The sequence below is a fragment of the Podarcis melisellensis genome, assembly GCF_964234715.1.
Source record: "Podarcis melisellensis genome assembly, chromosome: 2".
NCBI lineage: Eukaryota > Metazoa > Chordata > Lepidosauria > Squamata > Lacertidae > Podarcis > Podarcis melisellensis.
This window is the reverse complement of record NC_138529.1, coordinates 2,084,381-2,111,845: the sequence shown is the minus strand read 5'-3', so window position 1 is coordinate 2,111,845 and position 27,465 is coordinate 2,084,381. Positions and strand designations below refer to the sequence as shown.

General features: G+C 50.2%; 1 protein-coding gene across 3 annotated transcripts; it reads right to left on the bottom strand.

Moving 5' to 3' along the window:
• Window positions 1–389: 389 nt before the first annotated feature.
• Window positions 390–25,873, bottom strand: DSN1 (DSN1 component of MIS12 kinetochore complex). 3 transcript variants are annotated; one of them, XM_081898167.1, is made up of 12 exons: window positions 25,754–25,873; window positions 24,734–24,770; window positions 23,166–23,223; window positions 21,664–22,026; window positions 16,277–16,350; window positions 5,814–5,886; window positions 4,607–4,694; window positions 4,024–4,083; window positions 3,282–3,353; window positions 2,482–2,629; window positions 1,958–2,045; window positions 390–988 (listed from the first exon to the last, which is right to left on the bottom strand). In XM_081898167.1, exons 1-12 carry the CDS (start codon window positions 25,783–25,785, stop codon window positions 891–893), a joined length of 1,191 nt encoding a protein of 396 aa, XP_081754293.1. In that variant the 5' UTR covers window positions 25,786–25,873; the 3' UTR covers window positions 390–890. The 3 variants fall into 3 exon arrangements, with proteins under 3 accessions (XP_081754293.1, XP_081754294.1, XP_081754292.1); XM_081898168.1 differs by lacking the exon at window positions 25,754–25,873 and adding an exon at window positions 25,552–25,684; XM_081898166.1 differs by lacking the exon at window positions 25,754–25,873 and adding an exon at window positions 25,437–25,492.
• Between the last annotated feature and the right edge of the window lie 1,592 nt (window positions 25,874–27,465).

The window sequence follows — 27,465 nt, the reverse complement described above, 5'->3', positions numbered from 1 at the left end:
ACACACACACACACACCCATTTCCCAGAGTTGTCCACCTTCTTTTAGGGAGGACGGCACTGCTGGAGGAGGCGGGCAGCGGCTGGAGGGCGGTTCCTCCGGTGGGGAAGAGGCAGAGGCTGGCTCAGCTGGCCGCTTTGTGCTGCAGTGGCCACAGCAGATGGAGGCTCTGGGTGTGGCGCTGCTTTGGCATGGCAGAAGCAGGCGAAGGCGGCGAGCTGATGCTGGGAGGTCCAGCCTCCACCTCTTCCCTGGCGCCCTTCAGAACTTGGTGTCTTGGGCCCCGCGGCACTAGCCTCTATGGGTAAGACGCCCCTGCTGGTTATGGACTACATACATACATGCACCTGTGGATTTAAAAAAATGAATGAAGAGGGAAAGAGCATTGGACAGTTTTATCTTATTTTAGCTCTGTGACTAAAACCATGGCATCATATTATATATATATACACACACACACACGAAGCTGTGATCTGCAGCCATTACCAAGTGTTTCAAGCTAGACTCCTATTACCTATCAGGTCAAACCTGTGAGTTAGAAAAGAGAAAGTAAAAGCCAGTACCATTTTACAGCTGCAGTTAGGATTGTGATTGGAAAATCCATTGTCATCCTCTTTTAAGTTTGTGGAACGATGAGTGTCCTGTGCTTCAATGCAATTGGGGGTGGGGAGCATTTTCTTATTTGGTTGGAAGAATGGAAGTATTACTGTCCAGCAAGGATCTGTCCAATAGGATAGAACATTATTTTCATCTGCCCCATCCTTTTGCGCTGCAGGACAAGAATGCCACCGTCCCTGAAGTGCAGATCAAACCCAAAGCGGGCCATAGTGCTGAGAAGTGGGCAGCTGCAGAGTTGCATCCCAAGCTTGCAAATGGAAGAAGAATGCAGCTCTACCCCTCTGGAGGCTGGATCACAGATGGGGTTGTTGGGGGAAGTCTGAGCAGTTTCCGGGCTGGTGAATTTTCTAAGTTCTGGAAAGTCCCTGATGCTGAAATTGAAACAATAATCCTTAGTTGTCTCCAGATGCTTCTCATGGTTAGAATACAGCAAAAACAGAGACCATCAGATTGCACATTTATGGCAAATTATTTATTTGCAAGGTTTCGTGTTTGTAAGAGGAATAGCTAGCTTTTTGACTAGCCTAAGTTGTGGGAACTGCCACATAGTCTCTACGGATTAAGTCAAAGTACTCTCTCTCCTCAGCCCCAATTATCTGTATCTGTAAATTGGACAAATAATGTATTCAGTCTCTCCCAAATATAATTTGCCTTCTAGACTTCTATTTATCAGAGTCTGTAAACCACCTAATCATAAAAACTGCTAAAGTCAAAAATTAAAATTCAGCTTACCTAAAAATACAAAATAAAAATAGCAATTAAAATATACATTAAAAAATAATGGTCAAAGAGAATTACACCATTTCATGTGTAAGACAAATAGCTATCAGCTTTGAAGATTAGGGGATGTGTAAGCACATGGAAATTCGCAGTATAGGAAAGAACAACCCAAGACTCTGCATTAGCACCTTAGGAAAATGAGAGACCTTTATTACGTAGATCCAACAATCCTGGCAACTTCAAAAATATTAATTAGAACAGACCTACAAGCCAGGGATATTTAAAAAAACCCAGTAATAAAAAACTACAGGTAGGGCTGAAAAGATCAAATCTGAACTAAATTTGTAAGATGTGAGAACAAGTGATCACTTTCAGTTTTCTACTTATCCAGGAATTGAGACAAAGTTCACATAGGATATGCAGTGTCTTCAGAATGCTGCAGGTGTAGCAAAATACACCCTTGCACAACTCTCTGATGGAAGGGGGGTGCACCCCCATGCATCAGAAAAATGTTGAGTGAGCATGCTCTTAATGGGGAGAAGAGGGTTTTTTTAAGGCACTATTTTACATTTGCTGGTTAAGCAGCCATAATCAATGCATGGCTAAAAATAAATACTTACCAAGTTTCACTGAGAGCTTCTGAAGATACCGTGTAACATCTTCTATATAACTTTGACAAACCTTCACCATCTGATGGACTTCATCCAGCTAAGGAAACAAACATTTTAAAGGTCAGAACCCAACAATGGGTTTCATCTGGATATTCCTAGGTTTTGCTTTTCAGAAGAACATCCAGATCTATTAAGCAACAGAAATCAGAAGCCACCTTTCCATGGCGAGTGGACCCTGTCACCCTCTGCTCCATTTAAACCTTAATTCTATCTATGTTTTTAGCAGTTTTTACCTTTAAGCTGCCTTGAGCCCCGTCAGGAAAAAAGGCAGGGTATAAATAAATATATAAAATAAATATATAACTATAACAACACCACAGCAATTGTGGCTAGGAGCCACGGATAGCCTTATCCTCTGTGAATTCTGCTAATCCCCTTTATGGCCATCACTACAGCTTGTGGTGACAATTTCCATGATTTAACTGTGAACAAGGTCTTCCTTTTGTTTGCCCTGGATCTTCAGCACGACTCACCACTAGCTCCATGTAGTCAAAGACCTCTCCTTGAGAATCCAGTATTTTCTGGTAGTCTGGCTTGGCTTGAAGCACATGGGCCTGGGATGCCCCAGTATAGCTATAAGGCTCCTCTGGCACTTGCTTCAACTTGTACTCCTGTAGCTGCCTAAAAGTCAAGTTTCAGGGCTTAATAGCTGATGCCATCCAGCATACTAACATCAGTAAGCAAGTTTATAGGCTCATATCTGGGGGCAAGGCAATACAGGCAAGGCAAGACAATACAGCCCAATAGACTGATCTAGCATCCACATTTGTATTAGCACTGTGAGCATGCCGAGAAGTTCACATATATAAGTGTGTAACTGCCTTCTGGCAAACATGATGAGCCTGCTTTCATCATGGTAAGAATAGTCCATGCAATTGCATGATAATCCCTGCCCCTTGGCCGGCTTCACAGCTGAATTGCTTGGTCAGAGTGTTGCTGAGGCACTATAATTGTCCTGTACCTCCCCTGCCTCCCCACCACCTTGTTCTAGCTACAAACTTGGAACTAGGAAATGAAGCAAGGAGGCATAAGGTCAGGAACAACTAGAGAGGGCCCTGGCAACCACAAACTTTGACCTGGGTACCAAAGTCAGGCATATATTGTGGACCTCTGTCCGTATTTAGTTCACTTTTTGCACCCCCCCCCCTTAAGCTTCTCAAGTTTCTTTTCACTGAGTTAATTTTACAGCCTCTGGGTTACTTGTGCTCTGCTCAAAGTTCAATTTAGTGACCACCTCCAGTTGCCTTGTCAAAGGGAAGATGGCCGCTCTAACCTGGATATATCCTCTGCATTTTTCTGGTAAGACAGAAGCAGTTCCTCCCAGGCTTGATCCTCTGCAGAGAACCTGGAGAATGAAGAGAAAGACAACAGACTGTTTCCTTTAATGCTAAGGTCTGAGCACAAGAGCCCTCCCCTCCTCTCCTGTGGTTTCCAGCAACTAATATTCAGAAGCACACTTCTTCCAACTGTGGAGGAAGAACATTGCCTCCAGTCCGTGAAGGCAGAACACAACCTCTTTCATAGATCTAATCCTCTTTCAAAGTCCTCTGAGTGAGTGGCCATCACTGCCTCCAGGGGAAGAGAGCTGCATATTTTAACTACGTGCCGTGTGAAGGACTTTCTTTTATTCAGCCTCTAGTACGCCCTACAAGCAGGGCAGGAGTGAGTAGCTTTGCTCTGACGGGACAAGATTGCACATAAATTATACTCCTCCGCAAGTTATTGAGAAGTTCCAAGATATATGAATAAAATATTCAAAATAAAATCATAGGTCATAGAATCATAGAGTTGGAAGAGACCGCAAGAGCCATCGAGTCCAACCCCCTGCCAAGCAGGAAACACCATCAGAGCACTCCTGACATATGGTTGTCAAGCCTCTGCTTAAAGACCTCCAAAGAAGGAGACTCCACCACACTCCTTGGCAGCAAATTCCACTGTCGAACAGCTCTTACTGTCAGGAAGTTCTTCCTAATGTTTAGGTGGAATCTTCTTTCTTGTAAGATTCCAGGTCTTACCTGACTGTCGTCTCCTTTAAGGCAGCCACCATGGAATTCAGCACCGGATCTGCTAAGCCCCTAAAATAGAAAGACTTAAATGGTTATGAAGTATGGCAGAGGGGCTCCTCGTAACTTCAGTGTAATTCTGCGGTGTTGTACTGTGGGCCCACAACTAACGCGAGGGTTACGTTCCAGGGATCGCACCTGGAGTCAAAATCATGTTTAGTCAAAACCCATTCGGTTCAATGAAGGGTGGCATTGTCAAAGTCATTTTTCCTGGAAGCCTGCTCCCTTTCTATTTTTGTTGTTGTTTTTAATTACCATGTGTGTATTTTATTCACACGTTTTTATCTTATGCTGGTCTGCAACCTTCATAAAGTTTGATGATTACCATGTGTGTAAAGCTGAATGCACACAAATTAAATGTGTGCAAATTGTGGGTTTACTGTATCTGGTGCTGCTCACAGGCCATTGCCTGAAGCTTAGCTGAGATTTTACTAGCCTGAGTGACAGCTTCATGTGATGAGGTGAAAACCAAGAAGGCAATCAACCCAGGATTGTGTTAAGTGCACGATTGGGATGAAGGGCAAGTAGCCATTACCCCTGGGAGTCCTCAAGGCATTTTTGCAGAGTTCCATCTAGTTTGAGTTTCTTTGTACAGTGGTTCAGATCTTCTGAAAGTAGGTTCACTGAAGGTAGAGATAAAGAGAAACCATAGTAAACAAAAATTCCATGTGAGGGGCCAACTTAATATGGGCTGAAACAGTTGTTTTTCATCTCTGTTCCAGGGAGCAAGTCAGCGTATTCTATGTTATATGTTCAAATAATGTGACAGCAGGGTCAATAGCTCAATTTGAACCTCTGGCTCTCTCTCCTTGCATGACTACAACTCCTATCAGCTTTATATGGCCCTACTGGCTGAGGCTGACGGGTGTTGTAGTTCAGCCACTTACAGAGTGCTGAAGGCTCCCAACCCCTGGAGTAAACAGTACCAGGCAAACGGAACCATGGTCACCTAGCTGAAGTTCATTTCATATTCCTAGCTAGAGCATTGCGTGAACCAGATATGCACCCCAGAATATACCTCAGAATTCCCTGCAATGAACAGAGGTTCCAAGGCACACAGGAATACAGAAAGTTTCTGACATCTTTCCCCGTTGGGGATTGAGACTTAGACCTTCTGCATGCCAAGCAGGGCCTCTCCCTCGGAGTCAGGGCCTTTCTCTTGAGGCTTTTCTCCACAGACAAGTCAACATGGAAAAGTGTTCATTGAAGGTGAAGAGTAAGATAGCCAGTGCATTCTAAAGACTGACACGGGAGTACAGTGAACCTGCAACATGGGGGTTAGGTTCCAGGGATCACACCTAAAGCCAAAATCATGTATAATCAAAACTCAATGGGTTCAATGGCAGGTGGGTTGCCAAAGTCATTCTTCCCAGAAGCCTGCCCCCTTTTTTTCTTTTTTTGCCACAGAACTAAAGCTGAATGCACCCAAGCTAAATGCACATAAGTTGTGGACTTACTGTATTGCACAGGATTTCCTATGCACCCATGGTAGATCCTTAACAGATGGCCCTAGCTTTCTCAATTACTTCACCAGAATTGAAGTTCAACAATTTAAAGCAATGGGGTTATAGGGAAAGCAAAGGTGTATAACAGCAACAGTGTACTACTGGCCTGCGTCTTTTGCAAAGCTACTTCAGTTCCGGGGCAGTCATGAATAATTTTTAGGCCCTCAATAAAACTGACTTCCATGCATCCTTCAGCTATGCCACACTTTGTTTAAGTCAACTGATGTTAAGACCCACCTTTCTGTTCAAAAGTTTCAGGATCAAAACCTTCAGACTGCTTTAATGAGCACTCAAGTTTCCGGGCAGAGTACTAGGAGGGAGGGGAAAGAAAAGTATTTGTAAGCGGGGGCATTTGCTTCCATAGTGTTCACAGCATTCAGATAGAGAACTACTAGAAGGGAACAAGGCAGATATCAAATAGCACAAGAAAAGAGGAGCCACCAGCAACAAAAACCAATGCAGGCTTTTCAGTATTGTGGCCAAGGCAGCATCTTTACTCACAAATGCCCTTTTATTCTCTATACCAGGAATGAGCAACCTGTGATTCTCCAGATGGTGTTGCATGCTGATACTGTTGCAAACTGCTTAGAGTGTTTTTTTGTTAAGATAAAACATCAGTTGGGCCATGAGGACCCACATAAAATTGGTTTGGAGGCCCTCAAGCAAGTTAACCTTCTTAGTCAATGCTAGGTTAACAGCTCCTGTGTCTGGCACATCTCTCTCTGGGGCTTTGGCCCTGCCTAAACCCGCTGCTGGATTTCCACCAAGCCTCAGATGAAGACTGCTGGCCGAGGCACCACACTCAACACATTACTGGGCCATTTTTTTAAAATATGAGACAGCAGACAAAAAGCTTTCAGATGCAAGGAATGCCAAGCTTTAAAGAGTTCACAGTGCCCAAGTTTGGGTGTAGAAACTCAGAAATAGTCAAGTGAAGTTGGGATCTGAGCCAGAGCTCCACCGGCATATGAAGTGACAGGTCAAAGAACTTTAAGAGGGCAGGTGGAGCCTCCAACTGCGGAGACCGAGGTTCTAAAGCTAATTTTAATACATTGCACCTGCCAGTTGGAAGAGGAAATCCACTCCAATGATGAGGGGAAAGCATGACAGAAATGGATAATTAGAACAACATCAGCAACATACATGGCATTTACAGCAGTGGCAAAAAAGACAGGCACAACACAACAGCTACGTTTGTGTCCCAGGAATCTTACAATCTAAAATTTGGGAGTGGAGACCACAAGGTAGACTGAAAGACATTGAAAGGGGGTGGGGGCAAGGAATGAATAAGACCAGTGATTTTTTAGTTTACTGCTTTTCTTAAGTCATCCCACCAAAAATACAGAGCAGCTAACAACTGCAAACTTAAAATCCCTTATCCGGGAGAAAATCCACTAAATTAAATAGGACTCACTTCTGAGTAGATATGGTAAAAACGACACTGTAAAGCCACAATTAAAGCCTCATACACTCACATAAAAATGAATAAACAGTAATAAAGCCAATTTTATTCTATGCAATTTGGGTCACCTAATTTTTTCTGTGACAGACAGTAAAACAGGCAAATTTAAAATCCTGACTCAGCAAAACTATAAATAACTAAAAGCCATCTGTAAAATAATAATAATTTAATAATAATTTATTATTTATACCCCGCCCCCTGGCTGGGTATAGATAGACAAGATGGAAACTAAAATCCAGGCATAAAAGCTGAAGAACTGCCAAACTACTCTTATTTTGCAGAGACAATAATAAAATAGTATCAGCGATGTTACGAGATCTTCACCTGGTGCCAAAGATACAGTAAAGTAGGTGTCGGGTTAGCCTCTCTAGGGAGAGCACTCCAGCTAATGTGTGTGGTGGTAGTAAATGTGACTGCTGAATGCAGTTTCACACACGTTAGCTTGGTTTTACAGAAACACGTTGCAGAATAATGACATTTTTATTATTTGTACCCTGCCTATCTAACTATATGAAGCCGCTGGGAGAGATCATCAGGGGGTTTGGGCTGGGTGTTCATCAATATGCGGATGATACCCAGCTCTACCTCTCTTTTTAAATCAGAACCAGTGAAGGCGGCGAATGTCCTGTGTGAGTGCCTGGAGGTGGTTGGAGGATGGATGGCGGCTAACAGATTGAGGATGAATCCTGACAAGACAGAAGTACTGTTTTGCGGGGACAGGGGACAGGCAGGTGTGGAGGACTCCCTGGTTCTGAATGGAGTAACTGTGCCCCTGAAGGACAAGATACACAGCCTAGGAGTCATTTTGGACTCAGTTATCCATGGAGGCGTGTGTTCAGGGCTGCTACTAGCTCCATCTGGTTCACAGGCTGAGACCCTACCTCCCCGCAGACTGTCTTACCAGAGTGGAACATGTTCTGGTTATCTCCCGCTTGGACTACTGCAAGGTGCTCTACGTGGGGCTACCTCTGAAGGTGACCCAGAAACTACAACTAATCCAGAATGCGGCAGCTAGACTTGTGACTGGGAGGACTTCCGGGTTAGCGCGATCAACTAATGGCGGATTCCCTCTGAGCTCCGGAGGGAATCGGCTCCGCAGGATTGGGTCTTGCCGCTGCGGCGATGCGGGGACCCTCAAAAATCACAGGTGGTGAAGCCTGTGAGCATGGTGACTCGGCGGGCACCATTTGCACCCCCCAAGCTGCGAAGGAGCCTTTTTAAAGGCTCTGGAACAGGGAAGGGGTGAGCGGCGCGGTGCTGAGAGTAGACTGCTCCTTCTGCGGAGCGAAGCCGCATTGCCATGGTCGGAGAGCACTGACTTCTTCTTGTGAACAATTGGACTTTAAAGTAACAACCCGTGAGTAGTACGGAAATTGGGATTCTTAATTTTTTTCTACGAATTAGGCACGAGTGGGGAAGGCTTAAACAGGAAGTCAGGCCCCCTCTTTGTAAATAATTTAAAGCAAAGGACTTGCTAACTAAGGTCGAGAGAATTCTTTTTTTCCCTTTTTTGGTAAAAGACTTTAATTTCACGGTTTGGCATTATAAGAAATCGTACTGGAGGATAAAGAACTAATTTTGAGAGCTGAAGTGTCACCCCCCCGGAGCCGGGAGTGCTCGGCGAGAGAGCCTGCTGATGAGGTATTGAAGAGTTTGACAGCTGTCAAATTAGCTGTCAAGACAGAAAAAGGAGAACTTTGTTTCTGTGGCTTCTGCTGGTTATTTTTGTTACAATTCGTTGAAAATAAGGAAGAGCTGATACAAACTAACTTGACTTTTGGATTTGAACTGAAAGAAACATTTAAGGAACCAAAATCCCTCTAGAGGGGGTTTTGGGACATTACAAGAATGGCTGGAGGAGGGAAATTCCAGGCTGAGCTGGGCAGAGTATTTGTTCTCTTGGGAAAGTTACAAGGCCAAATTGATGTTTTGGCTACAAATGTTACAACTCTGGACTTAACAGTAAATAACTTCATTGAATTTGATAAGGATTTGAATCAGGAAGCCTGTGCAACTGGACAAACAGAGAAACTCGAGAGATTTGAGAATTTGGAGAAGGAGACATATGTTGCTTCTGAAAAGGAAGGAGGAGCTGTAATTTCGCAGATGTCAAAAGAGAGTTTGAGGCCTGATATGATGACAACAAAGGAAAATAAAGACTTGATGAGGAAAGTCTGGCCTGAATTGGAGATTGAGAAATGGAGAGATCTTCTTATGAGGAGATCTGAAGACCTAAGGATTACAAATTTGATTAAGGTAGAAGTTAGAGCTTTGGGGATTTTTGGACTTTTGCTCTACTTTTAAGTATGGAGGTCTGGCTGGAAGAAACATGGATCCTGTTGGGCCAGAGCTTCTCTGAGATTTGGTGTTCAATATTAAGGACTATCAAAAAGACTGGCAGAGAGGAACTGAGAGAGAATTAAGAGCCTCAGACGTGAGATCTCCAGGCTGATAGTAGATCAAGACTGATGGACACTTGTTGGGGGCTGAAACCGGGAAAGGGGGGGTGGAGTTTGGGAATCCAAAGGGTTCATAATTACAATTTAATCTGTTTTTATTTTGTTTGTTATTAGTATGAAAATTGGGAAATTCGTGGAAGGGAATCTTGGTCGATCTTAGAAAAAATGTTTTAAGAATAAGAATTGATGGATAAGTATTGATGTTTAAGTTTGGATAAGGTAGAATTGGACTTTAAAATGAATTAAATGAAATGAAAATAAGGTTAGCAAAAATAAATTGAGGAAAGGGATGAAGGAGAAAAAGTAAAATAATATGTTAAGATAAATTATTAAGTTAAAGTTGAGAAATAAGTAATACGGATTTGCTGAGCTAATAATTTGAATTGGAATACAAGAAGGGGAGGTGTGAGGAGGTCTGAGAAATAAGTCAAAAGAAATTAAGCAATTGAAATTTTATGTGTTTTTAACTGTTTTTAAGTTTTGTATTTTTGTTACTTTTTGTTTTTTTGTTTGTTTTTATTGTGGAAAAAGCTAATAAATATTAATTTTTTAAAAAAAGACTTGTGACTGGGAGTGGCCGCCGAGGCCACATAACACCAGTCCTGAAAGACTTTTTTTTTAAATGAATATTTATTAGCATTTTCAAAAAGGACAAAACATATAACAAAAACAAAAATAAACAAAAAAATACAAAAATCCAAAACTTAAAAAAAACCAATTAAAAACACCTGACAGTTCAAATACTTATTTTCTTTTAACTTGTTTCTCAGACTTCCTCACACCTCCCCTTCTTGTATTCCAATTTAAATTATTGGCTCAGCTAATCCTTAGCTTACTTCTCCATTTTAACTTAATTTAATTTATTCTAACATATTATTATTTAACTTTTCTTCTTTCTTCCATTTCCTCAATTTATATTTACAGACCTTATTTTCATTTAATTTAGACCATTTTAAAAGATCAATTTTAACCTAACCAAATTTACACATCAATATTTATACCTCATTATTTTTTCTTAAACATTTTTCCTAAAGTCGACCAAAAATTTCCCTTCCATGTCTTTCCCCATTTCCATACCAATAGCAAAGCAAAGTAAAAATAAAACAAACTATATTTATATACCCTTTGGATTCCCAAACTCCACCCACCCTTTTCCCGGTTTCAGTCCCCAACAAAAATCCATCAGTCCCAATATACTGTTTAGCCTGGAGATCTCACGTCCGAGGCTCTCAATTCTCTCTCAGTTCCTCTCTGCCGGTCTTTTTGGTAGTCTTTAATGTTAAACTCCAAATCTCGAAGAAGCTCCGGCCCAACAGGATCCATATTTCTACCAGCCAGACCTCCATATTTAAAGATAAAGCTTACTGGGTACTTCAAATCTTGTCTTATACTCCTTTCAAGTCCAAATGTTCCCCAAGCTCCAGCTTCCACCTCCAATTCAGGCCAGGCTCTCCACATCAGATTTTTATTTTCCTTTTTTGTCATCATGTCAGGCTTCAAAATGCTGCTCTCCTTTAACTTCTGCAAAGTTTCAGCTTCTCCTTCCTTTTCTTCAGGGACAACATCTGTCACCTGCGCCATATTGTCAAAGCTCTCCGTTTTCTCTATTTGTTCAATTGGATAGGCTCCTTGTTTCAAGTCCTTATCAGGTTCAACAATGTTCTTTACTGCTAAGTCCAGAGTTGTAACATTTGTAGCCAAAACATCAGATTAGCCATGTAGCTTTCCCAAGAGAACAAATACTCTGTCCAATTCAGCCTGGATTTTCCTTCCTCCAGCCATTCCTGTAATGTCACTAAACCCCTCTAGGGGGATTTTAGTTCCTTAGTACAGTGTTTCCCAACCGGTGTTCCGCGGCACACTAGTGTGCCGCTGGACGTTGCCTGGTGTGCCGTGGGAGGGAGGCGGGCGAGTCGGGCGGCGGGAGCAAGGCTTGCGGACGGCAGCCGGCAGCGCGGAGCACGGCGCGCCCTTCGGAGGACGCCCCGTGCTCCGCGCTGGTGTCGGCAAGCCTTGCGCACCCGGGGGATCTCCCCCCGAGAGCGCAAGGCTTGCGGGCGGCAGCTGGCAGCGCGGAGCACGGGGCGCCCTTCGGAGGACGCCCCGTGCTCCGCGCTGGTGCCGGCAAGCCTTGCGCACCCGGGGGATCTTCCCCCGAGAGTGCAAGGCTTGCGGGCGGCAGCTGGCAGCGTGGAGCACGGGGCGCCCTTCGGAGGATGCCCCGTGAGCACGGGGCGCCCTTCGGAGGACGCCCCGTGCTCCGCGCTGGTGTCGGCAAGCCTTGCGCACCCGGGGGATCTTCCCCCGAGAGCGCAAGGCTTGCGGGCGGCAGCCGGCAGCGCGGAGCACGGGGCGCCCTTCGGAGGACGCCCCGTGCTCCACGCTGGTTTTGGCCAGCCTTGCGCACCCGGGGGATCTCCCCCCGAGAGCGCAAGGCTTGCGGGCCGCAGCCGGCAGCGCGGAGCACGGGGCGCCCTTCGGAGGACGCCCCGTGCTCCGTGCTGGTGTCGGCAAGCCTTGCGCACCCGGGGGATCTCCCCCCGAGAGCGCAAGGCTTGCGGGCGGCAGCTGGCAGCGTGGAGCACGGGGCGCCCTTCGGAGGACACCCCGTGCTCCGCGCTGGGGTCGGCAAGCCTTGCGCACCCGGGGGATCTCCCCCCGAGAGCGCAAGGCTTGCGGGCGGCAGCTGGCAGCGCGGAGCACGGGGCGTCCTCCGAAGGGCGCCCCGTGCTCCACGCTGGTTTTGGCCAGCCTTGCGCACCCGGGGGATCTCCCCCCGAGAGCGCAAGGCTTGCGGGCCGCAGCCGGCAGCGCGGAGCACGGGGCGCCCTTCGGAGGACGCCCCGTGCTCCGTGCTGGTGTCGGCAAGCCTTGCGCACCCGGGGGATCTCCCCCCGAGAGCGCAAGGCTTGCGGGCGGCAGCTGGCAGCGTGGAGCACGGGGCGCCCTTCGGAGGACGCCCCGTGCTCCGCGCTGGTGTCGGCAAGCCTTGCGCACCCGGGGGATCTCCCCCCGAGAGCGCAAGGCTTGCGGGAGGGAGCTGGCAGCGCGGAGCACGGGGCGCCCTTCGGAGGACGCCCCGTGCTCCGCGCTGGTGTCGGCAAGCCTTGCGCACCCGGGGGATCTCCCCCCGAGAGCGCAAGGCTTGCGGGCGGCAGCTGGCAGCGCGGAGCACGGGGTGCCCTTCGGAGGACGCCCCGTGCTCCGCGCTGGTGTCGGCAAGCCTTGCGCACCCGGGGGATCTCCCCCCGAGAGCGCAAGGCTTGCGGGAGGAAGCCGGGAGCACGGGGCGCCCTTTGGAGGACGCCCCGTGCTCCGCGCTGCTGTTGGCCAGCCTTGCGCACCCGGGGGATCTCCCCCCGAGAGCGCAAGGCTTGCGGGCGGCAGCCAGCAGCGCGGAGCACGGCGCGCCCTTCGGAGGACGCCCCGTGCTCCGCGCTGGTGTCGGCAAGCCTTGCGCACCCGGGGGATCTCCCCCCGAGAGCGCAAGGCTTGCGGGCGGCAGCTGGCAGCGCGGAGCACGGGGCGCCCTTCGGAGGACGCCCCGTGCTCCGCGCTGGTGCCGGCAAGCCTTGCGCACCCGGGGGATCTTCCCCCGAGAGCGCAAGGCTTGCGGGCGGCAGCTGGCAGCGTGGAGCACGGGGCGCCCTTCGGAGGACGCCCCGTGCTCCGCGCTGGTGTCGGCAAGCCTTGCGCACCCGGGGGATCTCCCCCCGAGAGCGCAAGGCTTGCGGGCGGCAGCCGGCAGCGTGGAGCACGGGGCGCCCTTCGGAGGACGCCCCGTGCTCCGCGCTGGTGTCGGCAAGCCTTGCGCACCCGGGGGATCTACCCCCGAGAGCGCAAGGCTTGCGGGCGGCAGCCGGCAGCGCGGAGCACGGGGCGCCCTTCGGAGGACGCCCCGTGCTCCACGCTGGTTTTGGCCAGCCTTGCGCACCCGGGGGATCTCCCCCCGAGAGCGCAAGGCTTGCGGGCCGCAGCCGGCAGCGCGGAGCACGGGGCGCCCTTCGGAGGACGCCCCGTGCTCCGTGCTGGTGTCGGCAAGCCTTGCGCACCCGGGGGATCTCCCCCCGAGAGCGCAAGGCTTGCGGGCGGCAGCTGGCAGCGTGGAGCACGGGGCGCCCTTCGGAGGACGCCCCGTGCTCCGCGCTGGTGTCGGCCAGCCTTGCGCACCCGGGGGATCTCCCCCCGAGAGCGCAAGGCTTGCGGGCGGCAGCTGGCAGCGCGGAGCACGGGGCGCCCTTCGGAGGACGCCCCGTGCTCCGCGCTGGTTTTGGCCAGCCTTGCGCACCCGGGGGATCTCCCCCCGAGAGCGCAAGGCTTGCGGGCGGCAGCTGGCAGCGTGGAGCACGGGGCGCCCTTCGGAGGACGCCCCGTGCTCCGCGCTGGTGTCGGCAAGCCTTGCGCACCCGGGGGATCTCCCCCCGAGAGCGCAAGGCTTGCGGGAGGGAGCTGGCAGCGCGGAGCACGGGGCGCCCTTCGGAGGACGCCCCGTGCTCCGCGCTGGTGTCGGCAAGCCTTGCGCACCCGGGGGATCTCCCCCCGAGAGCGCAAGGCTTGCGGGCGGCAGCTGGCAGCGCGGAGCACGGGGTGCCCTTCGGAGGACGCCCCGTGCTCCGCGCTGGTGTCGGCAAGCCTTGCGCACCCGGGGGATCTCCCCCCGAGAGCGCAAGGCTTGCGGGAGGAAGCCGGGAGCACGGGGCGCCCTTTGGAGGACGCCCCGTGCTCCGCGCTGCTGTTGGCCAGCCTTGCGCACCCGGGGGATCTCCCCCCGAGAGCGCAAGGCTTGCGGGCGGCAGCTGGCAGCGCGGAGCACGGGGCGCCCTTCGGAGGACGCCCCGTGCTCCGCACTCGTGTTGGCAAGCCTTGAGCACCCGGGGGGCGCGTGGGGCACCCTGAAACAGAGGGTTCCCCATGCTGCGGACTGTAGCCTGCCGCCCGACGCGTGGGGCGCCCTGAAATAGAGCGCCCCTCGCGCCAGGCAGACATGGGCCAGCCCCACAAGCTCGGGGGACAGCGGGGAGGCGCAGCACCGTCATCCCACTGTTCCCCGACCTAGTTTTGGGGGGGGGAAATAAAGGGAAAAAAAATTTCCTTTATTTCCCCCCCCAAAAAAAGTAGGTGCGTCCTATTTCATAATAAAGTAATTATAAAATACTTTCTTTGTGTTTATTTGATGCCTATTAAAGAGAGTTACTTTATATATAGTCAATATAGGCACACAGTTAATTTTTTAAACATTTTCTAATGGTGGTGTGCCTCAAGATTTTTTTCATGAAACAAGTGTGCCTTTGCCCAAAAAAGGTTGGGAAACACTGCCTTAGTATTCCTTTCAGCTCAAGTCCAAAGGTCAGGTTATTTTGTATCAGCCCTTCCTTATTTTCAACAAATTATTACAAATTAATCAACAGAAGCAACAAAAACAAAGTTCTCCTTTTCCGTCTCGACAGCCAACTTGACAGCTGTCAAACTTTCCAGTCTTTCATCAACAGGCTCTCTCGTGACACATTCCCGGGTCCAGGGGGGGGGTGTGAAACTTCAGCTCCCAAAATTAATCTTTTTATCCTCCAGCAAAAATTCTTATAATGTCAAAACTGTGAAATTAAAGTCTTTTACTAAAAAAGAAATGATTCTCTTGACCTTAGCTAGCAGGTCCTTTGCTTTAAATTGTTTACAAAGAGGGGGGGTGGACTTCCTTTTTAACCCTTCCCCGCTCGTTCCTGATCTGCAAAATTTTTCTTTAAAATTCCAATTTCCGTATTACTCACGGGTTGATGTTTTAGAGTCCGAATGTTCCAAGGAAAAAGTCAGCACTCTCCGATAATGGCTTGCGGCTTCACTCCACAGATGCAGGAGTACTCTCAGCACCACGCCACACCCCATACCCGTTCCGAAGCCTTTAAAAAGGCTCCTTCACGGATTGGGGGGGGCGCAAATTGTGCCCGCTGAGTCACTACGCTCACAGGCTTCTATGCCTGTGATTTTAAAGGTCCCCGCGTCGCCGCAGCGGCAAAACCCAGTCTCTGCAGAGCCGATTCCCTCCAGAGCTTGGAGGGAATCCGCCATTAAACGATGGCGCCAACCTGGAAGACCAGTCCTGAAAGACTTTCATTGGCTCATAGTACTAACCTTCAAAACTCTAAACGGCTTCAGCCCAGTATACCTGAAGAAGCGTCTCCACTCCCATCGTTCAGCCCAGTACAGTGCTGAGGACCTTCTGGTAGTTCCCTCACTACAAAATGTGAGGTTACAGGGAACCAGGCTGCACCCGCCCTGTGAGATGCCCTCCCATCAGATGTCAAGGAAATAAACAACTATCTGACTTTCAGAAGACATATGAAGGCAGCCCTGTTTAGGGAAGTTTTTAATGTCTGATGTTTGATCGCTTCTTCTTATTATTATTATTATCATCATCATCATAAATTCTGTTGGGCTGGAGAAACCCAGCCAGATGGACGGGGTTTAAATAATAAATTATTATTATTAATACTTCCAACAAATATAAAAGCATAATAAACATTACACATTAAAAGGCTTCCCTATACAGGGCTGCCTTCGGTGTGGGTGCCACTACCGAGAAGGCCCTATGCCTGGTTCTCTGTAACTTCGCTTCTCGCAGTGAGCGAACCACCAGAAGGCCCTCGGGAGATGGACCCCGATGTCCGGGGTGGAGACACTCCTTCAGATACACAAGGCTGAGGCTGTTTAGGGCTTTAAAGGTCAGCAGCAAGAACTAATAAAGAGTAGAAAGGAGAGCGTTTTTGTGAGACAGACAGCCTTACCCGGAAGCTGGAGTGGAGAAGTTCCACCATTCTGTCTGTCTCTGGCAAGTCCAGGCTGATTGCTTTACTCAGTTCTGAAAGTTAAGCACAATACCACTTAAAGTCCAATAATACTAGCCAGATAATTGATAATTCAATTGTGCATTTTTAACATATTTTCAGTACTGTACAGTACATTAAATAGTTGCATAATCAAAGCATACCTCATTGCTAAGCTGTAACCATTTGCCATCCACCACAATTTTATCGCGGGTGGCGCTGTGGGTAAAACCTCAGCGCCTAGGACAGTGTTTCCCAACCGGTGTTCCGCGGCACACTAGTGTGCCGCTGGACGTTGCCTGGTGTGCCGTGGGAGGGAGGCGGGCGAGTCGGGCGGCGGGAGCAAGGCTTGCGGACGGCAGCCGGCAGCGCGGAGCACGGCGCGCCCTTCGGAGGACGCCCCGTGCTCCGCGCTGGTGTCGGCAAGCCTTGCGCACCCGGGGGATCTCCCCCCGAGAGCGCAAGGCTTGCGGGCGGCAGCTGGCAGCGCGGAGCACGGGGCGCCCTTCGGAGGACGCCCCGTGCTCCGCGCTGGTGCCGGCAAGCCTTGCGCACCCGGGGGATCTTCCCCCGAGAGTGCAAGGCTTGCGGGCGGCAGCTGGCAGCGTGGAGCACGGGGCGCCCTTCGGAGGATGCCCCGTGAGCACGGGGCGCCCTTCGGAGGACGCCCCGTGCTCCGCGCTGGTGTCGGCAAGCCTTGCGCACCCGGGGGATCTCCCCCCGAGAGCGCAAGGCTTGCGGGCGGCAGCTGGCAGCGTGGAGCACGGGGCGCCCTTCGGAGGACGCCCCGTGCTCCGCGCTGGTGTCGGCAAGCCTTGCGCACCCGGGGGATCTCCCCCCGAGAGCGCAAGGCTTGCAGGCGGCAGCCGGCAGCGCGGAGCACGGGGCGCCCTTCGGAGGACGTCCCGTGCTCCGCGCTGGTGTCGGCCAGCCTTGCGCACCCGGGGATCTACCCCCGAGAGCGCAAGGCTTGCGGGCGGCAGCCGGCAGCGCGGAGCACGGGGCGCCCTTCGGAGGACGCCCCGTGCTCCACGCTGGTTTTGGCCAGCCTTGCGCACCCGGGGGATCTCCCCCCGAGAGCGCAAGGCTTGCGGGCCGCAGCCGGCAGCGCGGAGCACGGGGCGCCCTTCGGAGGACGCCCCGTGCTCCGCGCTGGTGTCGGCCAGCCTTGCGCACCCGGGGATCTACCCCCGAGAGCGCAAGGCTTGCGGGCGGCAGCCGGCAGCGCGGAGCACGGGGCGGCCTTCGGAGGACGCCCCGTGCTCCACGCTGGTTTTGGCCAGCCTTGCGCACCCGGGGGATCTCCCCCCGAGAGCGCAAGGCTTGCGGGCCGCAGCTGGCAGCGCGGAGCACGGGGCGCCCTTCGGAGGACGCCCCGTGCTCCGTGCTGGTGTCGGCAAGCCTTGCGCACCCGGGGGATCTCCCCCCGAGAGCGCAAGGCTTGCGGGCGGCAGCTGGCAGCGTGGAGCACGGGGCGCCCTTCGGAGGACGCCCCGTGCTCCGCGCTGGGGTCGGCAAGCCTTGCGCACCCGGGGGATCTCCCCCCGAGAGCGCAAGGCTTGCGGGCGGCAGCTGGCAGCGCGGAGCACGGGGCGCCCTTCGGAGGACGCCCCGTGCTCCACGCTGGTTTTGGCCAGCCTTGCGCACCCGGGGGATCTCCCCCCGAGAGCGCAAGGCTTGCGGGCCGCAGCCGGCAGCGCGGAGCACGGGGCGCCCTTCGGAGGACGCCCCGTGCTCCGTGCTGGTGTCGGCAAGCCTTGCGCACCCGGGGGATCTCCCCCCGAGAGCGCAAGGCTTGCGGGTGGCAGCTGGCAGCGTGGAGCACGGGGCGCCCTTCGGAGGACGCCCCGTGCTCCGCGCTGGTGTCGGCAAGCCTTGCGCACCCGGGGGATCTCCCCCCGAGAGCGCAAGGCTTGCGGGAGGGAGCTGGCAGCGCGGAGCACGGGGCGCCCTTCGGAGGACGCCCCGTGCTCCGCGCTGGTGTCGGCAAGCCTTGCGCACCCGGGGGATCTCCCCCCGAGAGCGCAAGGCTTGCGGGCGGCAGCTGGCAGCGCGGAGCACGGGGTGCCCTTCGGAGGACGCCCCGTGCTCCGCGCTGGTGTCGGCAAGCCTTGCGCACCCGGGGGATCTCCCCCCGAGAGCGCAAGGCTTGCGGGAGGAAGCCGGGAGCACGGGGCGCCCTTTGGAGGACGCCCCGTGCTCCGCGCTGCTGTTGGCCAGCCTTGCGCACCCGGGGGATCTCCCCCCGAGAGCGCAAGGCTTGCGGGCGGCAGCTGGCAGCGCGGAGCACGGGGCGCCCTTCGGAGGACGCCCCGTGCTCCGCACTCGTGTTGGCAAGCCTTGAGCACCCGGGGGGCGCGTGGGGCACCCTGAAACAGAGGGTTCCCCATGCTGCGGACTGTAGCCTGCCGCCCGACGCGTGGGGCGCCCTGAAATAGAGCGCCCCTCGCGCCAGGCAGACATGGGCCAGCCCCACAAGCTCGGGGGACAGCGGGGAGGCGCAGCACCGTCATCCCACTGTTCCCCGACCTGGTTTGGGGGGGGGGAAATAAAGGAAAAAAAATTTTCCTTTATTTCCCCCCCCCCCAAAAAAGTAGGTGCGTCCTATTTCATAATAAAGTAATTATAAAATACTTTCTTTGTGTTTATTTGATGCCTATTAAAGAGAGTTACTTTATATATAGTCAATATAGGCACACAGTTAATTTTTTAAACATTTTCTAATGGTGGTGTGCCTCAAGATTTTTTTCATGAAACAAGTGTGCCTTTGCCCAAAAAAGGTTGGGAAACACTGGCCTAGGACTTGCCGATCGCATGGTCGGCAGTTCGAATCCCTGCGGCGGGGTGCGCTCCCATTGCTCGGTCCCAGTGCCTGCCAACCTAGCAGTTCAAAAGCACCCCCGGGTGCAAGTAGATAAATAGGAACTGCTTACTAGCGGGAAGGTAAACGGCATTTCCGTGTGCGACTCTGGCTTGCCAGAGCAGCTTCGTCACGCTAGCCACGTGACCAGGAAGTGTCTGTGGACAGCGCTGGCTCCCGGTCTCTAGAGTGAGATGAGCGCACAACCCTAGAGTCTGTCAAGGCTGGCCCGTACGGGCAGGGGTACCTTTACCTTTACAATTTTATCAGACATGGATACAGATTGTTTCTTCACATCAATAACACTACTACAGATATCTCATCTGGCTCCCCATTATGCCCAGCATTTGTGACTGACCTGGCCTGCAATCCTACACACACTTGCCTGGGAGTAAGACCCACTAATCACAGGGATACTTACTTCCAGACATGTATAATAGCATTGCACCATTAAGAGTAACACATATGCCTTTCCTTAACACAAATTAGAGAAATTGAATCATCTTCTGGACCAATGAGGAGGAGGCCTGAAAGAGATTTCCCACAATGGATTTCATCCTGCCATTAATACAAGTCTCTACTAGTCCATGCAGGAAGTGCACTTTTTGGACATCACAGTGCATCCATAACCACCACCTTATTGAGTAACAAGCCACTTCCAGCTACCATCCAGAACACACTACAAGTGATAACCGATTAATGCCTGTCCAAAAGACTCACAATCACGTGCAGCACTGAACCCGGAAGTGACCGTAAACGTCACCAAAAATATCATTAAAAGGGCGTAATAGGGCAGGGTAAGATGTATGTGTGTTCCACCAATGTGTGAGGTGACAGGGAACAGAATCCTCACGCGAAATGGTCATCAACTGCACACAATCCACTATCTTCAGTCAAAACCTACAAAATATTATTTTTTTCTCCTGTTTTTCGGAAGGGGGGGCACACCTCCACAGTATCATGGATTTTTAAGGAAAAACTACAATACTCATCTAGGAGGTAAATAAAGATCAACAATGGGCAGTGTGTCCCTATGAGTCACCTACAGTAGAAGCCCAAGTGCACCACTGCAAGCCAGATTTTCCTGAGATCAAATGAAACCATGATTTGAAGTGGTTGTGCCTTCTGGGGACCTGGTTTGTTAGGTATTGTTTGCAATAGCACACATGTAACATAAAACCATTATAAACACCAGGGAGGAGGAAGGGAAATCATTCCACAGAGGTCCGTGCTTCTGAGGTTGATTTCCAAATTGAAAATCATGGTTTGCAGAGAACAAGTGTTACATCTGTACCAGACCTGTGAAAGGTCTATATGTAGCTGAGCACATTAATTTTATCCAGAGAACAGAAAGGCCCTTCTTATGGAAGTACTGAGTCCAGTCAATGCAGGGTTGCATCTGTTCAGGGATAATACATTTAGCTGCTGCTGTAAGTAATGAATATTTATTCTATAGTTCCATAGGAACAAAGGTGAAAGCTGTTCCCTAGTTCTGCTGGATCTCTCAGCGGCCGTTAACACCATCGACCATAACATCCTTCTGGACCATCTAGAGGAGCTGGGGGCACTGTTATACAATGGTGTTATAGAATTATAGAATGCGGCAGCTAGACTGGTGACAGGGAGCGGCAGCCGAGACCATATAACACCGGTCCTGAAATACCTACATTGGCTCCCAGTACATTTCCAAGCACAATTCAAAGTGTTGGTGCTGACCTTTAAAGCCCTAAACGGCCTCGGTCCTGTATACCTGAAGGAGCTTCTCCACCTCCATCATTCTGCCCAGATGCTGAGGTCCAGCTCCGAGGGCCTTCTGGCGGTTCCCTCACTGTGAGAAGCAAAGCTACAGGGAACCAGGCAGAGGGCATTCTCGGTAATGGTGCCCGCCCTGTGGAACACCCTCCCATCAGATGTCAAAGAGATAAACAACTGCCTGACATTCAGAAGACATCTGAATGCAGCCCTGTTTATGAGTGACATTTGTTGGAAGCCGCCCAGAGTGACAGGGGGAGCCCAGCCAGATGGGCGGGGTACAAATATATTATTATTATTATTATTATTATTATTATTAACCTAGCCCCAGCTTAAGGGACGCAGGTGGCGCTGTGGGTTAAAGCCTCAGCGCCTAGGACTTGCCGATCGAAAGGTTGGCGGTTCGAATCCCTGCAGCGGGGTGCGCTTCCGCTGCTTGGTCCCAGCGCCTGCCAATCTAGCAGTTCGAAAGCACCTCCGGGTGCAAGTAGATAAATAGGGACCGCTTACCAGCGGGAAGGTAAACGGCGTTTCCGTGTGCGGCTCTGGCTCGCCAGAGCAGTGATGTCACGCTGGCCACGTGACCCGGAAGTGTCTCTGGACAGCGCTGGCCCCTGGCCTCTTAAGTGAGATGGGCGCACAACCCCAGAGTCTGTCAAGACTGGCCCGTACGGGCAGGGGTACCTTTACCTTTACCTAGCCCCAGCTTAGTCGTGACATTATGCTGAAAACATACCAGAAACATCCATGTGAAGAGGAGGCAAAGACTTCCGGCGATTAGTGCCCAGCTTCAAACTGTAGCGATTCAAGGAATGACGCATGACTCGTGGGTTAGGGAGATGGCCAAAGGATTGGTTAAACGAAGTAGAAGCCTGTCCTGATCCAGGACGAAGAATCTGCAGAGGTCCTTTCTTAGGGCTGGGGCCGTGGGCATCCCCTTCGTTTGGACTGGGGCTTAGATTGCATTTTCTCTTGCCAATTTCTGCTAACACCTGAGTGTGACTGGCTCCTGGGTCACTCTGGATACCACAGCTGAATCGAATGTTATCTGGCTCAGAAGCACATCCTGCCTCCGTTTTCTCCTGACTGCACACATTTTCTAGAAAGAAGGGAAAAGAGGAAACACTAAACAAAAAACTTGAAATACTATGAAGTGCAGATCCAAGTATACACAATGGCAACAAAGTATACAATGGCAGTTGACATTTAAATTCATGCATGAATTTAATAAATGCATGAATTTATTTTGCATAACAAAGGGCTTGAAGGTGCCATAGGAATACACTGTGAATCCACCAGTTTGAATGATCAAGAGGGTGAAGAGGAGAACTTTGGCTACCTGAGAACAGCTTCTATGCCAATCAGTGCCAAAGTTCATGTTGTAGCACCATAGCATGTAATGTGTAGGCACACTAGTTCTAGTTCCTTCTTCCACAGGCACATCAAATTTATTACTGCAAATATAACATGCCTTTCAACCTACCAGGGGCAGTGAAGGCAGCTCACAAGATAATACAATGCAATCAAAACTATGTATCAGATTTTAAAAGCCAAAACAACTTTTTCTAAAAATAGAATTGCAGGATCATCAGCAGCAACGAACCTACAGTTGTAAATGTCTGGGAGTACAAAAAAGGGTTTGCAAAATGTCCAGGTGGGCCTCCCCAGGAAGATGGAAGGTTGGGGGGGGGGGAAATCACTAAATGGTATCCCTGCTTGCTTAATAGTAATCTGTCAGATTACCATCCTGACAGCATTGTTGTCTGGTTTAGTGCTTTTAATTCCAAAGCGTCCCAGTTGAGGGAAGAGCCTCAACTGGGAAAGCAATGCTTATGAGCTGAAGCTGTACAAGTTTAAGGCAAACAATTTCAATCATCAATTTATTTGTTTTTATTTTCTGATCTCCCCATTACCATCAGTGGAGTTTATTCCTAGGTTGCAGAGGACTGCAACCTAAACTGCAATTCAAGGGCTGTGAGATTCTAAGAAGTCCTGTGGTGTATAGAGAGGATACAGATGGGAAGTATGAATTTGCTGCATAGATTCCAGCTTCTTACCTATTAGCAGAGTTTAGTTGGCATACTTTTGAGCTATCAAAATATTACATTTCCCCCTTCAATCACAATTTTATTTTTAAATAACTGGAAATGAACTGTTCAGTTTCTCCTGCCTCAGCAACAGAGCATCCATGCATACAGTAACCATGTAAAACAATTCAAAAACTATCAATTCCTTTACCTAATGTTGCAACATTTTTTCTATCTTCAAAGCCAGGCTGATTTTCTTTAGAAGAGTTCTAAACAAAAAATGAATATTTCTCATTACACATTATCAGATATTTTTTTCCTCCTCACAGGATTCTACAGGTTTTGCAATGATGTAATCTTGCAAGATTTATTATTTTCTTCCTAAATTTCAGCCCAACCTTCAATGCTCAATGTAATAACTTGTTAAATCATTTAAAGCCTAATCCTGCACACATTTTACATGGAAGCAGTCCCAACAAATTCAGTGTGTTGTATCCGATGACGTCCCATTAGTGCAAGGGTCTCCCTCCCTCTGAGCAACATGACTTCCTTTCCTTGCATGCCCACAGCTCCAAAATCTCCTCCGGGGCAGGGGCAAAACAGAATGGGAGGGTGGGGAGAGGAGAGGAGAGAGAGGTAAGTCCCATTGTGTAAAATGAAGTCCTTATGGGACAAATTCACTGGATACAACCCAGTAAAATCTGCACAGGATTAAAGCCTCAGATTATGGTTTACAAATGTGAAGGCAAACCCAAAAGCAACAATGATCCATCCACTGAAAAAAGCAAAAACCAATAACACAAAGAGCAGCTAATAATTCATACCTATGGAAAAAATAACCAATGCCCGGAGATTTAGTCAGCCATTGTTACAAGAAACTAGAAAAGAAACTAGAAACACAGTGTTTCAAACCGTGTTTATATTCCAGTATGGTTATAAATGCATCACATTCCCATTAAACTACATTCCGTATAAAAAAATTCCTTCCAGTAGCACCTTAAAGACCAACTATGTTAGTTCTTGGTATGAGCTTTCGTGTGCATGCACACTTCTTCAGATACCCACGAAAGCTCATACCAAGAACTAACATAGTTGGTCTTTAAGGTGCTACTGGAAGGAATTTTTTTTGTTTTGACTATGGCAGACCAACACGGCTACCTATCTGTAACTACATTCCGTATGTGATCCACATCTGGAGCAAAAAGTGAGCATTTTAAAATTACCTCAAATAAGTTAAAAAAGAAAAGGCTACCCTTGAAGAAAAGATTAGAAATGCCTCCCTGCAACACTGTCCAAAATCAGTCGTGACCTCAAACATGATTAGTGCCCCAATTTCACATAATATAATTAGGACATGCTTTTTTTCAAAAAAGGGAAATGCATAGCCAGACCTGACACTTGTGTTACAGATATACTGCACACTAAACACCCCACTTTTCTGCTACAAAGAAATGGGCACAGTATTGTCCTTTTGTCATGTACAGATACTTATTTTATTAACTGGCTCTCACACATTGGCCTATTATTATAGTAGAAATCGGACTGCCACCGCGTATGTTTTTAGCATAGCTTAATGTCTTTTAACAGCTGCAGCAACTGAACAGGTGCAGCATTCTCAAAAATGCTGTGCCTGTTGGGTTTCCAATTTTCTTGCAACTATTTAAACGAAGAATTCATCAGGAAAGCAAGTTAGCAACCCTAAGTATGGATTGCTTGGAATTTGTTATTGCGGCATTATGTTTTATGCACTTTATAGCTGGTAAAGAACACTTGTGTTACCTGTTGGGTGATGCCCTTTGGAAGACTGTCTTCTTTACTGAAAAGTTAAACAACAAAAATTAAGCCTTGGGCTTCTACCCCATTGCTCCAATACCTCATGCACTGCACCTTGCATTTCTCCCACACCACATTCTGCTCCCACAACTAGGACCAATTCACCTTCCACTTAACTTTTGCAAAGCACCTACCTGTTACACACCTGTGTTATCATTAGCATTTCCTGTAGTAAATTTTATTTATTTTTAATTATTCAACCCCATTCTTCCCCTCCAAAATGATGGTCAACACCTTATAAAGCCAAGGAAACAAAAAACAGCAGCAATGCCTCCAGGAGGGAGCAACCCTTTCCCGTGGCAAGCCCTGTCCTCTGCAATTCCTTACCAGTAGCCGTTCCGCAAGAATCATCCCCCTGAAAACTTTTTTTTTTGTTTAGACAGGTTTTTACAATATGGGTGGTTTTTGTTTTTTTAAAAAATCCAATCAGTATTTATTGAGGCTTTTATTTTGCTTTTAAGGCTACTGCTGTTGTTTTTATTATTTGTGTTGTAGCCCATCTTGCTATACAACATATCTATGAAAGTGTAGGTTTTATCTACATTTGTAGATAAAGTAACACAGACAGAATTAAAAACAGCATCAAGAAAAGCAAGAACACCAAGAGCAGCGCTCGCAATCGAGGCCCCAAGCAGCAACAGAAACAAACCCTTGCTTAAAACGGAACGTTTTCCAAATAAAGAGGGTCATAACCAGCTTCACTCAGAACAGCGGCGGCAAGTGCAGAATGGCGCCCCGCCCGTTTCTCTGCTTCGCCTGCCGACTTGTGCGCCTCCCTCTGCATCGCTCGGGGTTGGGCTGGATGACCTTCTGGGATCCCCCCCCCCGAAAGGCGCGGCGGGCTTTGCCCTGAGAGGCCACGGCCCTCGCCGCCCGGGGATTGACTCCGTCGAACAGCGCCCCGCCCCCGCCGCCCGAAAGACCGAGGCGCCCCCGGCCGGGCTCCCTCTCGCTGCCCTCCGTCACCTGCCGGGACGAGGCGCCGCCGCCGCCGCCATTTCGACGTCGCCGCTGCCGCCAGAATCAAACTAGCCCGCCGCCACGCATGCGCGCCGGCGCCCCACCCGCCCTCGGCCCCAGAGCCTTCTGGGAAGGTGCTGTTGGCTTACCCCGACGCATGCGCGTCTTCCTCTTCCCCGCCCCCTCGGGCGCGGTTGGGAGCCGCAGAGCTAGAAAGGCGCGAGAAGCGGCGAGGCGAGAGGGAGGCGGGAGGCGGGGCCTGAGCCCGGGGCCATCTAGCCCCGCCCCCCGCCCGCCAGGCAGGACCCGAACCCGCCCCCGACTGAGCTGCGGAGGAGGGAGAGGAAGCAGCCCCCTCCGGGCTTCCAGCTCGTCTTAGGCGCCCCACGGCCACCCGGAGGCGCAGGTTCGCACGCCGCCTCTGGAAGTGTAGCAAAACACACAGACGCGCCCCCGGGAGCCAGGTTGGCACCCGAAGTTTGACAAGAGGGCAAAGCAGCAGGCCTGTCAATCAACTGACAGCAGGATGACTTTAGGTGACCTTTTTTCCCCTCCGGCCAACAGAGTGTCTTGCAAAGTGCCCCACAAGTCAACACTTTGCCCAACAGAGGAAATAAAGAGCCCCCAACAGAAAATGAGAAATTGAGGAGCGCCTGAAGGAGCGTCTCCACCCCCATCGTTCTGCCCGGACGCTGAGGTCCAGCGCCGAGGGCCTTCTGGCGGTTCCCTCATTGCGAGAAGCAAAGCTACAGGGAACCAGGCAGAGGGCCTTCTCGGTAGTGGCGCCCGCCCTGTGGAACGCCCTCCCAGCAGATGTCAAAGCGATAAACAACTACAGTGGTGCCCCGCAAGACGAACGCCTCGCAAGACGAAAAACCCGCTAGACGAAAGGGTTTTCCGTTTTGGAGGCGCTTCGCAAAACGAATTCCCCTATGGGGTTGCTTCGCAAGACGAAAAAAATCTTGCATCCCCCCGCGGGGTTTTTTTCGCTTTTTTCACCCTTTTCTTAAGCCGCTAAGCCGCTTATCAGCTGTTCCGCTGATAAGCCGCTTAACAGCTGATTGCTGGAAGCCGCTTGACAGCTGTAGCGCTAATCCGCTAAGCTTCGCAAGACGAAAAAACCGCTAGACGAAGAGAATCGCGGAACGGATTCTTTTCGTCTAGCGAGGCACCACTGTACTTGACATTCAGAAAATATCTTAAGGCAGCCCTGTTCAGGGAAGTTTTTAATGTATGATATTTTAGTGTTTCCTGGTTTCTATGGAAGCCGCCCAGAGTGGCTGGGGGGGGGGCCCAGCCAGATGGGCGGGGTATAAATAATAAATTATTATTATTATTATTATTATTATTATTATTATTATTATTATTATTATTATTATGAGGGTCTCGGTGTAGTTGTCATGCACGTTGCCCTTCCTCCCCTGCCCCCAGCCCCAGAAACAAAACCTAGCAACACACACAGAAGTGGCCAGGATTTAAGGGAAAGACAACGGCCTTGCAGTGCATTCCAATATTACCACTACAGTGGTACCTCAGGTTACAAACACCTCTGGTTAGAGACTCCGCTAACCCGGAAGTAGTACCTCGGGTTAAGAACTTTACCTCAGATGAGAACAGAAATTGTGCGGCAGCAGGAGGCCCCATTAGCTAAAGTGGTGCCTCAAGTAAAGAACGGTTTCAGGTGAAGAACAAATTAAGTTCGTAACCAGAGGTACCAC

What these genes read in the sequence shown, in the direction of transcription:
- DSN1 (XM_081898166.1), bottom strand. Translation starts at nt 25,477, where the DNA reads ATGACCCTCTTTATTTGGAAAACGTTCCGTTTTAAGCAAGG. An exon ending in ACGTTCCGTTTTAAGCAAGG is followed by an intron (nt 24,771 to 25,436) that starts GTTTGTTTCTGT and finishes TTAACTTTTCAG; the next exon opens with TAAAGAAGACAGTCTTCCAA. An exon ending in TCTTCACATGGATGTTTCTG is followed by an intron (nt 16,351 to 21,663) that starts GTATGTTTTCAG and finishes CTTAACTTTCAG; the next exon opens with AACTGAGTAAAGCAATCAGC.